At 37.7% G+C, this 18,065-nt stretch overlaps 1 protein-coding gene and 1 non-coding gene across 2 annotated transcripts; one reads left to right on the top strand and one right to left on the bottom strand.

The window, feature by feature from the left end:
- Positions 1-302: 302 nt before the first annotated feature.
- On the top strand, positions 303-12,544 carry ptgs1 (prostaglandin-endoperoxide synthase 1). The gene is made up of 10 exons (XM_075468955.1): positions 303-454; positions 3,934-4,050; positions 4,208-4,348; positions 5,839-5,982; positions 6,051-6,232; positions 6,385-6,468; positions 8,039-8,285; positions 8,755-9,041; positions 10,774-10,921; positions 11,920-12,544. The coding sequence occupies exons 1-10, from the start codon at positions 370-372 to the stop codon at positions 12,267-12,269; spliced, it is 1,785 nt and encodes a 594-aa protein (XP_075325070.1). The 5' UTR covers positions 303-369; the 3' UTR covers positions 12,270-12,544.
- On the bottom strand, positions 8,475-8,546 carry trnam-cau (transfer RNA methionine (anticodon CAU)). Its single transcript has one exon. It is a non-coding gene; the product is annotated as a tRNA-Met (tRNA).
- Positions 12,545-18,065: the final 5,521 nt, after the last annotated feature.

Below are 18,065 nucleotides of genomic sequence, written 5' to 3'. Positions count from 1 at the left end.
CTTTGAGTAAAAGCTGCTGCTGTTTCACTGTATGACTGGTATCACTGGTTTATCATCTAAATACTTTTTTCCTCAAAACTGTATAAAGTTCTCACTAAATAGCCTTCAATTTAAATGTTAACCTGGGAATAATCTTCTCACCAGTTAAAATGATTAACAGTAAAAACTTTGAAGCCAGTTGCACTAGGTTTTCTTTCAAATCTACTAAATAGAGGAAGTAGAGGAAGCTGTGTTACCGCCCGTCCTACAGATAGCTGGTGTTATAAAGCCTGTCAGACGTTAACAGTAGTATAGAGAGAGCAAATCTTCATACTAGAGCAACATTGTGAAACAACAGCTTTAGACTATTCTAATTTAGTTTGAATAATCATGAAAGGTGAGTTTAGCATCTTATCCATCTGGGTGCTTATGTTGCTGCTGGAGAGCTCATCATCTGCTGATGACACAAGTGTTGGTAAGAGTTTTTTTTCCCTTCACAAAGTAGTTGATAATATCTCTTTGACCGTAAATATTATTTTTTTATTTTTTTGAAAATGTAGTCACAATTTATGTATTTCAAGACAAAATGCCTACCGATTTCTTTCTTTACTGTATATAAAGCCAGTTACAGCACCATTCAGGCACGTTTTGCAGCACTATTTTGTACTTTGATGATATATGATATATATATCAATATATAATATACAATATCTGATATATAATATCATTATATTGGCATCACAGTCAAAGCTACATGCATGTGAAATCCCAGTCTCATGGTTGTATAGTAACAGTCTATAAGCGTAGATGTATTGCTGCTCGTTCCTAAAGTGTTCCTCTATGACATAGAGGAACACTCACATGGAGGAACTAAAAAAATCAGTAGTACATATGAACACATAGAGTCTATGTGTTCATATATACTACTGATTTTTTTAACAAATGGAAACATCTACGTGTAAAGATTAACAACAGTAGTGTGTTTTTCAAGATTACATTACAAATTAAAGTCAAATATATTCACTGTACAGTGCAAAAGTGTTGTTTCACTCCTCATCTCTTTGAAATTTACTTCCAGAGGGCCAGACTCTGTTCTTTTTCACAAGTATTTGTACCTGACCAGTTTCAGAGGACTGTGTTTTTGTTTGTTAAGACGTTTAATTCGACCAACTTGACCTATGAATCATCCAAGCATAAAAAAGCACCTAACTCAAGTGTTGAATCAGTGTTGTGTCTAAACATAACAGACAACCTGATAAAGAAACATTCCTAAATCGTATCTTTAAGCGCATATAGACATAATTTGTTGACAGTTCTTCAGTTGGATCTAAAAGAATGACAAGTGTAACACAGTTTGGTTGGCATGAAATGGCAAAGCGTGCAGTGTGTAAAGAAATGAGAAAACTGAGAAGACAAAAGCAGAAGTGGTAAGACTAAAAGGCTATCTACTATCTACTGCTATATGAAAAGTAAGACAGGAAACTGAAAAAAATCTAGCAATGCATATGGGTGGATCCATCTACTGTTCACTGAAGCCTCATCAGAAATGGTCTCCATGGAAGGGTGGCTGTCAAGAAGCTATTTTAAGGAGAAAAGGCTGAGTTATGCCAAATGACAACAGGACTGAAAATCAGTGGCAACAGATCTTATGGAGGGATGAATCCTCCCCAGACCCCTGACCTCAACATTACCGAAGCAGTGTGGGACCATCTTTACAGAGAATGAAACAAAAGGCAGCCAACATCCCAAGAAGAGCTTTGAAATGTCCTTTAAGAAGCCTGGAGAACTATTCCTGAAGACTCCTTAAAGAAATGACAGAAAGCTCGTTTAAGAGGGTTCAGGCTGTGTTGAAGAGTGAAGGTGCTCAGGCCAAATATTGACTTTCAAGATTATTAGAATAGTACAAACTTTGTGTTTGTCTTATCAACTTTATTCACATTAATGTTTGTAGGTTGCAGTAAAATACTAAAGTGGCTTAAGACTTTTGCACAGTCCTGTGCATGCATTGCACACTAACTTGAAATAATTATGGTAAAAATAGCTTGTATTTATAGAGCTCTTACACAGTGAGTCACAGATTGCTTTACAAGGGTAAAGAAACAAATTCTGCAGTAGATAATTGCCATAGAGTCAGGGGTGAATGAGGGTGGGGTGATGTGCTACCAGGGCTCGGCCTGTGTGAAAACCCATTCAGCTACATTTGGGGCTTTGCCTGTAACCTCTGACATTTCTCCACTGCAATGCTATAAATGAGAAGTGATGATGCCGTGTATAATTACATGTTCCTAATAGAAAAATGGGGGCACTTATTTTAAGAGAACACTGTCTAAAATCTCTCATCAGGAAAAAAATGTAGCACTATAGAGTCTTTCTCAGAACATGTGTAAAAGGTCTGAGCTCTCTTGTAAACCACGTGTCAAAGCACAAGACATTTTTTTGGTAGGTCTCCACCTCATATCAGCAGCACTAATTCAATACCAACAAAGAGCAAGATGATTAGCTTCCATCATGGCAACAAATCCATCAATCCGCTCGTTACTTTTTCTCTTCCTGCAGATAATAGAAAGCATAGATAGTGTATAAACAGATAAAGAAATAAATTATAGTTCGAACAGTTATAATCTTAACAAAATCTGTCTACATGGGAAAAATGACCTTGAGTATCCTTTTATATTGCTGGGTTTTTTCCTTGTTTGAAATATGCTTCATCTTTATTCTAGGCCAACACTGACTGGAGTATAGTGCTCACCATGTCATTAGGAAACACTGATTAAAGTCACACAGAAGTGACATGCTTTTGATAACACTGTTATGCATTAGAATATCTTTCTAATATGAACTGGATCTAAGTCAGTCTCATTCAAAAGTGAATTTACTTCCAAAAATGTTCAAGTTTTCAGCCATAGCTTTGGTTTAAGTAAACTGACATACAGTACAGTCAGAAAATGGAAAAACACCACATCTCTGCATCATGTAAATCAACATAAAGTTAAATGTTACATTTTGGACTCTTTGAAATTGCAGCTTTTCTTTGCCCTGCAAACTTTATTCTGGCAGTAAGTCAGTCATTTTCAGACAACCCAGTCTCACGGCTAAATATATATATATATTAAAAAAAAAGCCTATTAATTTGTGTCCACAGGCACAGCTTTTGCTGTTTTCTTTTTTAATGTGTTACCGCTCATGAAAATAACTCCATTGAGGAAACCAATGTCACAGTTCTCTGAAGCTTGGAAATTTTCACGTGCAAATACACTTTTGGAGGGTATCTGTTGACCTGCAGAAAATGAACACGTGAATGTCTTTTGAGACAACACGGAGTCGTCCCTTTTCTCTTTTTAGAAATCTAAATCTATATGTTGGTCAGACGGGGTGAACATTATGCAGTGTCGTATTATCACATTGAACTTCTGCAAGTATGAGGGGAGAACAGGAAGTTCAACAAGTGTGAAAGATATGTGGAAGTGGTTGTGCTGTCTGATATAGACGTTTACAGACTTGTGTTACTTGTGTTTTCAGCGCAAACTCTCATTTATGTTTTAATTCATTTACCAATATCTGGTGTTTAAAAGTGGACTTTTGAATGTTAGAGCAGACAAGAGCTTTTATTTGAAAAATGAGTTTAATGTTTCTCAGCTGAAGTCTTAAGTACCATTCTTAGTTGTACTAAATGTAACCTTTATAGCAGTTATAATGTCTATTTGATATTTAAAAAAATCAAAATAATCAGTCTAAATATTCAAATATTGAATAAACTCTTTACATATATCTTGTCTTTTAGATATTGTGTATCTTTTTAGTCATTTAAATGTCATCAATGTCTCCTTGGTGTTAAAATTTTTTTTGTGTTTGTTTTGTGCTATTCTTGGCAACCCGTCAGACTTAGTTTAACTGGGGATTATTCCAATAATTATACATTATACAAATAATAACAATCTTTGTCATGATTTACAGTGAATCCCTGTTGCTACTACCCATGTCAGAACTCAGGAGTATGTGTGCAGGTCGGCACTGACAGCTACGAATGTGACTGCACTCGTACTGGTTTCTATGGAGACAATTGCACTACTCGTACGTACTTAAGATACTTTAACCGTGTTCACTCTCAAAATTCTCAGTATGGACTGTATAGACACAATACATATTGCATATCTGTCTTTAGTAGAAGTAGTCAGGTAGGTAGAAGAAAATTGGTAACCCAAATGGTTCTTTAATTTTATGTTTCTAGCGGAGTTCTGGACCAGAGTTCATCTCATGTTAAAGCCCAGTCCTGAGGCGGTTCACTTCATCCTCACTCATTTCCAGTGGTTCTGGGACCTCGTCAACAACTCTTTCCTGCAAGACACTTTTATGCGATTAGTGCTGACAGGTGTGTGAAACCATCTGATCAATTCGCAGATTCACAGATTCTTTCCCACCGCTTACCTCAAGTCAACTCTTTATTTGTCTTGAGGCATAGTACATTTATTTTAAGTGGATCTGCATGTTTTAGAAAATGTTTTGTGATAACCTACATTTCTATTGTGAGAAGAATGGATTGTCCTTGTATTTATGCTAAATTACTTGTATGATAACCGATGCAGAACAGAAATCTGAACACGGATTAATCTGACAATAAGGTTTTAGGATAAATCTGAAATTTTGAAAGATAACAAGACCTGATTTGTCATTACTGGACTCTGCTGTAACTATGGCAACCCAACAGTGTATGTACGTTGAGTAAGAATTAACTATGGACATGTTCTGTATACATAACTACAATGACAGCATATGTTACTTAGTGTATATGAGGGACTCATTAATGTATATATTTTGAAAGACAGAGGACATCCATGAAGCTGAAGAATAAGGTTTCAGTAAACAGACCTATTTTAAGAAATTTGAGTTCTTCTAATGCTTTTATCTCATAACAGCATTTAAAGGCCCTCTTAGATCTTAACCTCAAATCCCATAAGTTATTCCTGTTGCGAAACATATCAGTGTGCAAATAAAGTCGAGTGAGAGGCCTTGTAAGCCACTGGCTTTATCAGTGTCTGTTTCACTGCACTGACAGAGTTTACTTTTCAATGTAATATGTTATATGAATCAGTCAAATGACTTTACATTAAGTAAGGGCATGTTTAGCCAGTAATCTGGAGTATCCTCTTTTGCTTTTAGCTTGTTAAAGTAAGGAAAGTTATAATCAAAGATTTTCAGAAATATGGGGAAATAAGCTATATCTACAACAACCTGACAAACATTGTGGATTAAATACCAGCATTACTACGATATTCAAAGCTTTTGGTTAGCAATTAGCATCACTAAGTCCCTATTTTCCTTATGCTTGTATCCCCTGACTAGCAGATAGTGTCCATAGACTAGTAATTGGTTGGTGGCTGGTTATTAGCACGCCTGGGATCCCTGGGGTCTAGCAAATTATTGAAACTTATTGAAATGAACTCAGTGGCAGCCATGAGTTGGTCAAATTGTCTAAACGCTATGGAAGAAGCTAAATTTCCTCTAAGCACAGGATGGCCATTTTTTATGAAAAGTAAGAGGAAAATACCATCTCTATTTAGACTGTCAGCTAGTTGCTACACCTGCCTTTAGTTTGAACATAGAATTTCTATGTCTGAGTTGTGTTTATCATCATATTGATAAAGTTGCACTGAAGGCCCTCCTAATGTAGTATTTACAATCTTTGTAAGTGGGAAGTGCCATTTTGAAAAATTGAGCTTTGCACCAAGATCCCCAGTCCTCTCAGCAGTTTTATATTTGCCCTGTTAAATCCTGAAACAAGCAATGAAACAATGTGCACTGGCAGAAGTGAACGACACAAACACACATATTAACATTTCTTATTGTCCCTTTCTATCGCAGGCAGAAGTCAGCTTATCCCAAGCCCTCCAACCTACAATACAAAATATGGATACCTCAACTGGGAGTCTTACTACAACATCTCCTACTACACGCGGCTCCTGCCCCCTGTACCTGTGGACTGCCCTTTGCCAATGGGAACTAAAGGTGAGGCCTACACAACTTAACACAAACTACTGTCCAGAAGAAAGCTTTAATTGTTTCCTCCTCTGCAGGCAAACCTGTTCTTCCTGACGCCAAAGTGTTGACTGAGAGATTTTTCAAGAGAAAGAAATTTAGGCCTGATCCCCAGGGAAGCAATATAATGTTTGCCTTCATGGCTCAACACTTCACCCACCAGTTCTTTAGGACAAATCACAAAGTTCAAGGAGGCTTCACCAAGGCTTTAGGACATGGGGTAAACAAACTAACATTCTGCATTTAGCAGCCAGATGCAAACATGATTTATGACTAAGCAAACATTGAGACCTGTTCAAACATAAATTAATTATATGTTGTCGTTTTTTTATTTAATGCTGAAATGCATTTTTTTTGGTGTTACTTTCCCAGGTAGATGCGAGCAACATCTACGGAGATGAGCTTGTGAGGCAGCATCAACTCCGGCTTCATGTAGATGGAAAACTGAAATATCAGGTATTAAAGAAATTGGCTGACATTTTACACTAATGTAGCAAAAATCTTGAGCTTTTCTTTGTATATTTGAAAACAAGAAATTCACGTAACAATTTATTGAAACGTGCAAACTTCAATGGAAAAAGAGTTTGTAACCTGAAGGTCGATATTTGTCCTTTATTCTCCATCACAGCCTGAACCCTCTTAGACGAGCTTTCTGTTATTTCTCTAAGTAGTCTTCAGGAATAGTTCTCCAGGCTTTCCTGAAGTACATCCCAAACCTCTTTTTTTGGATGTTGGTTGCCTTTTTGTTCCGTTCTCTGCCAACATGATCCCACACTGCTTCAGTAATGTTGAGGTCCGGGCTCTGGGGAATATTCATCTTTTCAGTCCAGTTTCAGTCCACTGCTCGTCCTTTTCTGCCTGTCTTCCCTTCCATGGAGACCATTTCTGATTAGGGCTTCAGTGAACAGTAGATGGATCAATTGAAGGTCCAGATGCATCTCTCAGTTCCTGTGTCAGGTCTCTGCTAGATTTCACATAATTTTTTAAGGACAGAATTTTCAGATGTTGTTCATCAGCCGTATATATTTTTTTGTTTTTTGTGAGACTACCCCATCTTCTTTTGTCCTCCACTTGTCCAGTGTCTTCAGAGCTTTTAAGGACACTCTGCACACCATGTTGAGATTTGCCAAGATTTATTATAAAGCTTTTTGAGAATTCATTCTCAAAAAAAAAAAAAAAGTTGTTCCTTTCCACAGTCGCCTCAGGCACGCTCAGGACGGCAGATTGGACTGAAGACAAGTTTCGGTGCAATCTGTTGGTTTCCTTAGCTAGGAAATTGTTTTTGAATTGGCTCTATATGAATGAATTGTATTATTTTGAAAATAATTATGATCACAATGAATTGAATTCCAATTGTCTTGAATTGGACTTTATTATGTAAGTACCTTGAGATGACATTTGTTGTATTTGGTGCTTTATAAATAAAATTGAACTGAATTGAATAAAAACTGAAATTACCCAAAGCAACTGAGCAGATAAGCACATTGACCGAAATGTGAAGATTTACTTGGTGATTATCACAGTTCACCTTTTGAATTGTTATAGCAAAAGAAATATTGTTATTCAAAAATACATTTTCTGTATGCTATCAGCATCAACTTGTACAATGATGTCTCATCATGTTTGGCATAATTTTGCCAATCTGTTCTACTTGAATTTATTTTGTATGTATCTTCCGTAGAGATGTGCTGTGCGGGTATCAGTCTAAAATATCTTTCACTTCCTGAGACTTTTTGACTTCTCAGAATGATATAGTACTTCCTCAAGTTAACAGTTTTAGTGGTTAAAGTGATTAAATCCGTGAATCACTTTGTGCATCATTGGAGCTGATAACTCACTATCTTGCCTCTCTGCATGAGAATGTTTTATTGATGAAACACATGAGCTCTGGGATACTTTTAAGTTTTATACAGCTTCCACATGGGGAAAGAAAGCAGACACTTGCCGGAGTTAAAAAAGTATATAAACAGCTTGAGATCATTTCAATAAACTAAGATAACTAAAATTCATGATCCACCTTCCACAGATGGTAAATGGAGAGATGTACCCGCCAAAGGTATCTGAGGTTCCTGTGCATATGGTGTACCCCGAAGGTTTTCCTGCTGAGCAGCGTCTGGCCATTGGTCAGGAGGTGTTTGGTCTCCTGCCAGGCCTCGCTATGTATGCTACCATCTGGCTGAGGGAGCACAACAGAATATGTGACATCTTGAAGGCAGAACATCCTACCTGGGATGATGAGCAGCTTTTCCAGACCACTAGACTCATCATCATTGGTGAGTGAAAGTCAGCATAACAGGCATAAATTTTGGAACAATCGCCTTTGGTTGATTGGTTGCATGCAGTTACAAATACATTCATAACACGTTTGCTTCTCAGAAATAAACTTTGAATAAAGGAACACTTTGTAATGTAATAGATATATATTTTTTTGACCTAAAGGAAATTGTTTAAAACATATCACTTAGCAGAGGATGGTTTCGATCCATCGACCTCTGGGTTATGGGCCCAGCACGCTTCCGCTGCGCCACTCTGCTACGCATTGAAGTAGACCATACGTGTATAAGATTTTATACACGCTAACCCATGTGTGTTATGGGTTCATACGGCTGTGATGCACGTGTCTACGTATTTCATTTTGAATGATCGGTAATTGCTAAGCAGCTATCCTTCCCATCCATATTTTTGATTCAGTGTCCCTTTATTGGAGGTATCATATTGACTGACATTAGTTTTTACCTCCAGGTGAGATCATCAAAATTGTAATTGAAGAGTACGTGCAGCAACTGAGTGGCTACCTGCTAAACCTGAAGTTTGACCCCTCCCTGCTCTTCAATGTGCGTTTCCAGTACAGTAATCGTATCGCTCTGGAGTTCTGCCAGCTCTACCATTGGCATCCACTGATGCCAGACAGCTTTCTGATTGATGGAGATGAGATTCCTTACTCCCAGTTTTTATACAACACCTCCATCCTAACACATTATGGTGTTGAGAAGCTGGTGGATGCTTTCTCTCGACAGCCTGCAGGACAGGTAATGGAATTACAACCCGTAACTGTGCAATAATCCTAGTTGAGGAGAACAGTTTTATAATGAGAGATATGCTAATTTAAAACAATTTTTTTTGCCTCAAGCACAACATGTATCTGTGTAAAAGTGGAGAATATAGCAATTGTTATTCAAATATAACCCCTCATTTGAGGCATAAGCTTGATGGAGCAATATTTTATTTGTAGTTGGTATTGTCAGATTTTGAATATTTCAAATAATGTAAAACATGTGTGGTTTACATTCAGCTTTTAAAACACAGATGTAGGTGTGTAACAAATTTGGAGCAAAAAAACTGTATTAGCTTCACGATCTTTGAGACTTTTATTCTAAAATAAGCTTATATAAATGTATGCTGGCACTGTGGACCAGCGTACTTTTATATATCATGAGATATCCTAAAATGGATCTGGAGGAGGATTGAAGAGGGAGGAAGCTTGTCAGAGGAGTTATAAGTGAGAATACATCAATGTATCTTCTACAGAAATTTTTTGGGGGTATGTTAGTCCTACACTTTAAACTAAATTAAAAGATGCTTTGTTAAAGAAATGTAATGTTCATCTGACAGAAATAATTAAATCAAGTGTTAAGTGTTACAGTAAGCCACAGCTAAACATTGGTTAGAGGATGCAGCTATGCCAGTCTTGTCATATTAACCTGACATTCCTTTCAAATGACACTTTGAAGCAAGGACATCTCTTTCTGTTAATTGTTTCTCACTTCGCTGCCTCCCTCCTGATGTATGTCCTCGACTCCTCTGCTCAAATATCTGGTGAGACGGCATAAACAGGGTCCAGTCGCATAGTCTATTCTGCTTAAGAATATTCCTAACTGAGTTAAGTTACAGCCATGATAAGCGATGTTCAAATTCTCTTTAATCATATGGAAATGAGCTCCAGTGCTTCCTTTATTATCTCCTTTGGCATAGTAAACACTAGATCATCCTTTGTGAAAGAAAGGAGATAGTTTGATCCTCCAAACCTCAGCAGCAGCATATTTCAAAGCGATGCTTGAGTGTTCTCATCTAGTCGTACCATCTGTGATCTTTCACTTTTGTGCATTTTTCTTTACATTTTTTAACGTAAAAGCATTGATAATAGAGAAAATTGTGATATCATGTCTGATATGTCTTTTACTGATATGATGTATATGAGAATTACACTGGGGAAAGTATGAAGTGGACTGGATAGCGTATTGGTAAGCTTCCTACCTTTCATATTGTTGACAAGGTTCAAATCCCCTGCATAGGAGCAATTACCTCCCGTAGAATATTTATGAAACAGTTTTAGGTTTGTTTCAGTCTTTTCCTTTTCTCCTTTAGTCTTTTTTTTAATCCCATGTTCTTTTCCTGCTAAGGAAAAGAACATGGGAGATCTTTTTTTTTGACAAAACTGAAAGACAAATCCCAGGATTTCATCACAGACTAAGTTGTTTTGATGTTTAAGACCTGTGGCTTCACGGCTTGCTGGTTTATGAATCATAAAACTAAAGTGGGCTTATCTGATGATTGTGCAATTTGCTACTCATTGCATTCCTGGAACCACTTAACTGTTATGTTTCTTCACCGATTCACATTAATGCGAACTTCCCCTTCCATTACTTTCAGAAGCGATAAAATTCTTAGAAATCATCCCAAAATAAGAAGATTAAAAAAGGGAGATAGTTTTGTTCACACCTTTCCATCAATTTTTTCAGTAACTTATTTTTCGTCTTTCAGATAGGTGGGGGGCACAACTCTCAGGCAGTGGTGCTTAAAGTGGCTGAAATGGTCATCAGAGAGTCCCGAACTGCACGCGTGCAGCCTTTTAACGAATACAGGAAGAAGTTTAACCTGAAGCCGTACACCTCCTTTTACGAATTCACTGGTAAGTGGATGAAATAATCAATTGTTTCATGGACACACTTATAAAAGGCTGGAGAATATTTGTATACTTGTATTTATTTATATTTTGTGTCAGCTGATGTAAATTATGAAAATGGAGCATCCAACATCTGTGTAAATAACAGTGATTTTTTTTAGTGTGTGGTTCAATGGCAGCCTGTTAATGCTTTTAAGTTTTAAGGTTGTGTGTAACAGAGAAACAGAAATGCAGGCCCATGAGCTGCAGGCAGGTAGATGAAGAACACTAATGAACTGTAATACACTTATGGGCAAACAAAATCAAAGGCAGGGTATCTAAAAGAGTTAGAGGCAGCAGTTGCATAGAGGAGGATGTGGATAAAGATAACTGAGAAAATACACACACGTATATACATAAATGAATACCAACAGTCGTTAGTTGATTATCATCATCTGTTGTTCATAAATAAACAACAAATCATGGCAATTAAGTAGCATCAGGTGTAAAGAAAACCTGGTAGAGAACAAAGTTAACCAGAATGAACTGAAGAAAACCACTTAAAAAATGAACAAGAAATAAAGTTAAAACACAACAAATCCAAAAGTCAACAGATAAACATTTAAACAAAAATACAACCAAAACCAGAGGATGATATGCCAGATTAAGTGGTGACTACTTGCTTATATTTTGCTATTAGCTTTGCTAACATTAGCCGTAACTCCTATGAGACATTCACGTATTGTGTCTGTCTGGGTCTACATGATAGAAGTGATACTCACTGTGACGTGTAGTGCTGAAACTTACTCTGTGAATCAAACCTTTCCACGGAGCATACAAAGTCACAGGGTGATGTCGGGAGTGCACCAAAGGTTAACCAAAGGGAAATTTGTTAACTATTTTTGTGCTTGGTCAGATATTGAAAAAGTCAGATTACCAGTCACGCAATTGAGTTCATATAAGAAAACAGTGAAACCTCTTAGAACCTCCAGGTCATTTAACTGCTGTTTCTCTTTCGCAAACAGATGACATAGAAATGGCTCGAGGTTTAGAGGAACTCTATGGTGACATTGATGCACTGGAGTTTTACCCCGGCATCCTGCTGGAGAAAGCCCGTCCTAACGGCACATTTGGTGAGAGCATGGTGGAGATGGGGGCTCCCTTCTCCCTGAAAGGCTTGCTGGGAAATCCCATCTGCTCCCCTGAGTACTGGAAGCCCAGTACTTTTGGAGGTGAGACGGGCTTCAACATCGTCAAAACGGCCACTTTAAGGAAACTGGTGTGTCTCAACACCAAGTGGTGTCCATACGTGGAATTCCACGTCCCACGAAATGAGGAGGAGGCAAAACCAAGGAAACCGTCCACTGAACTTTAATAAATAGTCACCTGCTGAACTTCATTAGTCAAAATCAGCATTCTAAGGGCAGAAAATATGGTTTTCAAAATGCATTTGTTAATTCAGTGAGTTAAACCTTGCAAACAATATTTGACATACAGGACATTTACACATCTACCTCCTAAAAACACAGCTGACAAATAGTTGTATCCGATTTGGTAATCATCGTCGACTGATGTCCGTCAAGGCTCTTCCTCCAATCCATGAAAATGTATTTCTTTCGGTACCTTGAATAAATATTTTATTTGCAAGTTTTGAGACTTAATGTGAGTACATGTATGATTTTTGTTTTATTGAATTTTCCTGCAAAATATCACAGTTTTCTGTTGCATTACCAATTCAAGGAAATGAATGAAACCACAGTATTTTAAGTAGCCAAAAATAAAGATATGAGACATCCTACGTAAATGCTGTTTTTTAAAAAAATGTATTCAGAGCTCAATTTTTTTAAATACAAATATTGATTAACACGAAATTCTGAAATAATGTTCTTTTATCTGCACATATGCAAATAACAGTGCCCTGGAAGTGGCGGTTGTTGGTGTTTTTGTTGTAGGGACAAAAAAATGGGCAAAACTCTGATCAAAATATACTCTATAGCATGTAAACTGAGATATAAATGGCATTATATGTCCTATATGCAACTTATGTAAACACCATAATAGGGTGAATTATTGGAATATTGCTGTGCATAAACACATAGTCCTTTTCACATGTTCATAATATGCTTTTGTGCAGTTGGTCATTCCTATTGGCATCTTCCTTTATTTGCACATGTGCAAATATTCTAATTTTAATCTTCTCATTGATTCTTCATTTGATCATGTTAAACACACACCATTACAACAGACACTCCTGAAGAACTGCTTTCGCTTGTTTGGTCGAGTTATTTCACAAACTAAATGATGAGGGGGGGGAAAAACTTCATCAATTCTGCTGCCTGTTGATTCACTACTGACTCCTTTTATTTGACTTTTTTAAAATGATCCATTAAGCTAAGAATTTAGCTGACTGACATAATAATAAGACGAGCAGATACTGAGCAGGCAGGGCACTTTTATAGTTTACATCATGCTGTTAGCCTTTTTTTCTTCGCACAAACATTGTGGCAAACATTGTTATCTTGTGGCATAAAGCGGTATTGCTGTAAACTGTAGTCTGTGCATAGTTTTTTTTATACATATAATTATGGGTTTTGCCTTCTTTCAATTCTGTTGATTTCTATCATGAAATTTTTGATGCATTTTGTGTTGGATCCCATCCAACTGAAAATGTGCCATTCAATGAGCCATTCAGATTAGCAGGGTAAACGTAAATAAACCTCAAAAGGTTAACCAGCCCATTTATACCTATCTTCACTGAGCTCAGAATTGCGACCTTGAAATGGATAAAGCGGGTATAGAAAATGGATGAAGGGAATTAAGCTCATGAGCTCTTGATGGTGTTATCAAACGGCCATTATATTATGCAGTTCCTGTTTTAACAACTTGCAAAGAGACTGTGCCTAAAAGAGGGACCAGTAACCTACCAGCATGTTTCAACTGCAGTCGAGAGGAATGTAAGTATTTGAGAGTAAAATTGCCCGATAAATGTTTCTCTATCAGTTTGGTTCAGTCTGAGCTTTCAAGCCACTTACTTTATGTTCTCTTTTATCTTAAAAGCAGGCTCCATGGGTTACTAAATACTACAGATATGAATAAAGTAAAGGCAGACCACCGTGACAATGAGGAAGAGCGGGACAGAGTGGAGTTGAGTGGGTCAGAGATATAAATAGAGGAGTAAATAACTGGAAGAAAAAAAGGAGCTGCTGTAGTGTTTCTCTGTGTTATTCTGACCATGCTTTACGTCAGGGGTGTCAAACTCATTTTCACAGAGGGCCACATCAGCATAATTGTTGCCCTCAAAGGGCCAGATGTAACTTATAAATGTAACTACTCCTTAATGTTAAATAACTCTTAATTTATGACTTATTCAAGTTACAAATATTACATATATATTTGCATAGATGTAAAAAAAAAATATGTTTGCTTGTTGCTCTGTTATCTTATCATAAATCCGTTTTATTTGTCAGGTTATGAAAGCCACATCACTCCATCAATCAACAATCAAACTATCCAAGTGAATAAAGAAAAATAACGTCAAACACAAGTTATGACATTTACTTTGTTCAAAACTTGAAATATCAAACAAAGCTGGTTGTGGCTTTTTTGGTTGTGGCTTTCGCGAACACATTCGATCGCAATTTGCCTTTTAATTCTCGTGGCAGTTTGTCGTTTTTCTTGAGGCCTAATGTTGGCACACTCAGCTCCGTGTTTGGTCTCAGAATGCAGACATAGATCGTACTCTTTGACAACCGCCACCGCCTCATAACACAAAAGACATATCGTTTTTTATCCTTGAAGCACAAACACGTATTTCCGATCTTTCTTGAAAAAGAAAACTTATTCTCTTCCTGGACATTTTGGGATCATCATTTGTATTTCTCAATTCCACTTGTTGGGAAAAATCGCATCGATTCGGAAACATTGCAGTCCGGTTGCGGGATGCCTTCACTTTGCGCGTAACATAATCGGCATGCATTGTGGGAAATGTAGTTTTTGGTCACTGCACATATTTGACTTCAATCAGACCTTTTAAGCTCTCGTGGGACACATAAAATGATGTGGCGGGCCACATTTGGCCCGCGGGCCTTGAGTTTGACACATATGCTCTAAAGGAATGTGCCCTATTGGGTCCCACATCACCACGAAGGTTTAGCTTCAGAGTGACTTCAGCAGCTTCACCTAACCTACAATCGATCCCCCTGTTGCTTTCACTTGTGAACAGACAATAAATACTATCGACTGTCACGCCTCAACTGAAAGAGCATGCTGTTCTAATCCAAGATGGAGCAATGATGGAGCTTATCAGCATTCCTGCTCCATCATGCTGCAAACTGTTCAGGTGAAGGGACAACACAGGGACTGGGCCACTTCTTAAAATCCCGGAAGAACACGTTTTTTTGTACAAACACCAGGACGAATAACAGATGTAAGGACTTTTGTTTGTGTCTTTGTTACAGTCAGTGTTGCAGCACTGATGATATAGGTGTTTTTTTACAACCAGGATCATCTCTGTAAATAAATAACTTCAGGAATCAATGAGTTTCTGCCAGATTTATTTGATCATTCCTCTAAAATCATAACCAATTTACCCATTCCAAAGCCCTGCCTTGGCAGCTGGCATGAAGGGTCCCAAAAAGAGATACAGATGAAGAGGATGGGAGAAAGATGCTCACTGAGACTTCATTTGATGTAGGATGTTCAAAGTTTCTGAGGAGTGTGAGGAGAAAGAGGGAGACTGAGGCTGAAAATGCAGCAGGAGAAGCTGCAAATGGCGAGACTGAGAGTGTGTGCATCAGGGAAGAAGGTCAGCGAGTGTGCTTCTTTGCTTCTGAGGGAGGGAATCTCTGCTTTGATGGATGCAGTTAAACAACTGATTATGGTGAATTAATAAAACAATACTTAAATGGTTACGCTCAGGGGTGCAGATGGGATTTTTGAACTGGGGGGGAACAAGCTGTCAACAAATGATTTCAACTCAATTATTTTTGAGTAATTTGGGCATTAACTGGCGCTAAAGTCGTTACTTTTTGTAATCCTCTATGGGCCAATAGTTTGCACTAAAAAGCCGTTGTAGAATTATTTGAAGTCATGGATAAACAACACTGAACATTGTGAAACAAAGGCCGACCCGATTAACACCAGCCGTACATTATGAAACTGTCCGGAGTACCAATCACCCACCAACACACATGTGCAGCAACCCGTTCCTCTTTAGGACCCTGGGGAGTGTACCCATGGGTACACTGAAGTGCATTAACAAGGATTCATGTCATCACTTTTCTATGAAGGCCACTATAGCTCAAACACAATCTTTAAAACAAATAAAGTGGCTGTGTATATAACATTACATTCATACATTATTAACAATGCTATCATTTCACAAGCATCAAACACCATTACACTGCATGTCAATGTAGAAAAATTAGCCTTTTAAAAGAGCTAACTTTCCTTAAATGCAATCAGAATCCAACTTTCAACCAATTTAGGCCTTCAATCCAACCCAAAAAGCTTGACATTTTTCAGATCGAAGGGAAGGTAAGGTGTTGGTACCACCAAACGCAATAAGAAAATAAAAACTAAAGAACCTCGACAAACAACTTACACCGATACGTCACCCAGAGCATATAATGGGACTTTAATAAGAGGACGTCGGCAGGGAGGGGTCAGGATGGGGATCCAGTCATTGCTGGATTGATTTTCCATGGAACAATGGAACAATTACAAGCCTGAGAGCAGCCCGGGGAGTCTGGTGTTAAAAGATGTTAAGAGAAACAGTATATTCTATCGATCGAGCATCATTCCCACACACTGGTAAACACTTTGCATTAAAAGGTGCTAAATTGCTCTTGCCCCACGGTGGATTGTTGCCTTTTTGGTTTATATCAAAAGACACAACATTGAGAACTCAACCGGTGGAACACGCAGCCGATTGGACGATTACTAAACAAAGCGATTTGGCATCAGACTGAAGTGGGTTATGAGCTGTGGATGAACAGATGAACAGAAAATGAACCAAGAGTTCAGTTGTAATAAAAGTGAGAAATTAAAACAAAATCATCTGCTGACAGCCTGCCTTTTTATTTGAAATTATGGAAGCTGAGCTGCAGAACGAGCCAGTCGAGATGAACCCGAACGCTATGTCGCATTTAGTGTTGCTTTTATTTTCAGATTTAAAAAAAAAAAAAGCTCCACACACACGACCATCAAACTAGCGTCTGAAGGAGGGGCGTATTGATCCAGCTGTAGCTCGTCTCACAGGCAGAAGGAGATGTGAGCTAGTCCAAGCCTAACTGGCGGCGAACAGGTTCTGTGAGTGGCTAAATAACTCCACTGCGTTGAAGAAGTACCTGTTAAAGGGGAAGTTTTTTGTTTTGTTTTGTTTTGTTTTGTTTTTTTAAACGTGAACCTGAAAGGGATAGTTTGCCTCTTTTGACATGAATCTGTATGACATCCCATACTAGCAATGTCGTGCATGAACATTCAGTGGGGTTACATGGCACTGAAAGGATCAGATTATTGGCTAAATTACAATAAGACTGAGTTGCTCCTTATTTGAGCAATGGTAATTATCCTTGGATATATGGCGGTGAATGAATGGAATCATAGGCACAAAGCATGATAGGTGGCGCTGTACCCATTCCAACTATTGCCAATAGAGCCACTTCCTGTTGACCTCTTCACCACCAACAACAAAAAACTCAGGTATTCGAGAAAATGTTGAACAAAGAGCAAGATGAAGCTACGTCCCTCTACATTTTGTCTGTGATGAGCTGCTTGTTGCACAAACTCTTTGTAAAATGCAAATAAAACCAGAAAGATATGATCTTAGAACTATTAAAAAGTTATATCTAATTAGAAATAGTGCAAGGAAATGGTTTTTGAATTGCTCTGTATGAATGAATGTGATTATGACAATGAATTGAACTCCAATTGGCCTGAATTGGACTTTATCATTGAAGTGCCCTGAGACGACATTTGTTGTAATTTGGCCGTTATATAAATAAAACTGAACTGAATTGAATTGCAAGTGAAACATATCAAATGTGGAAAAAGAAAAGTTTATTTTGGCAACATTTAAAAAAAAAAAAAACTGACATTATCTGTCTTGGAAAACACTGCTGGTGGAAAACATGATACTGGCTGCTGAAAAGCTGGCAGAATTGGACCTTCC

The sequence above is a fragment of the Odontesthes bonariensis genome, chromosome 6, assembly GCF_027942865.1.
Source record: "Odontesthes bonariensis isolate fOdoBon6 chromosome 6, fOdoBon6.hap1, whole genome shotgun sequence".
Lineage (NCBI taxonomy): Eukaryota > Metazoa > Chordata > Actinopteri > Atheriniformes > Atherinopsidae > Odontesthes > Odontesthes bonariensis.
Note: the sequence above shows the minus strand (reverse complement) of the source record. Positions and strands in the feature narration are given on the sequence as shown.

What these genes read in the sequence shown, in the direction of transcription:
- ptgs1 (XM_075468955.1), top strand. Translation starts at nt 370, where the DNA reads ATGAAAGGTGAGTTTAGCATCTTATCCATCTGGGTGCTTATGTTGCTG. An exon ending in ATGGAAAACTGAAATATCAG is followed by an intron (nt 6,469 to 8,038) that starts GTATTAAAGAAA and finishes CACCTTCCACAG; the next exon opens with ATGGTAAATGGAGAGATGTA. An exon ending in CTCCTTTTACGAATTCACTG is followed by an intron (nt 10,922 to 11,919) that starts GTAAGTGGATGA and finishes TTTCGCAAACAG; the next exon opens with ATGACATAGAAATGGCTCGA.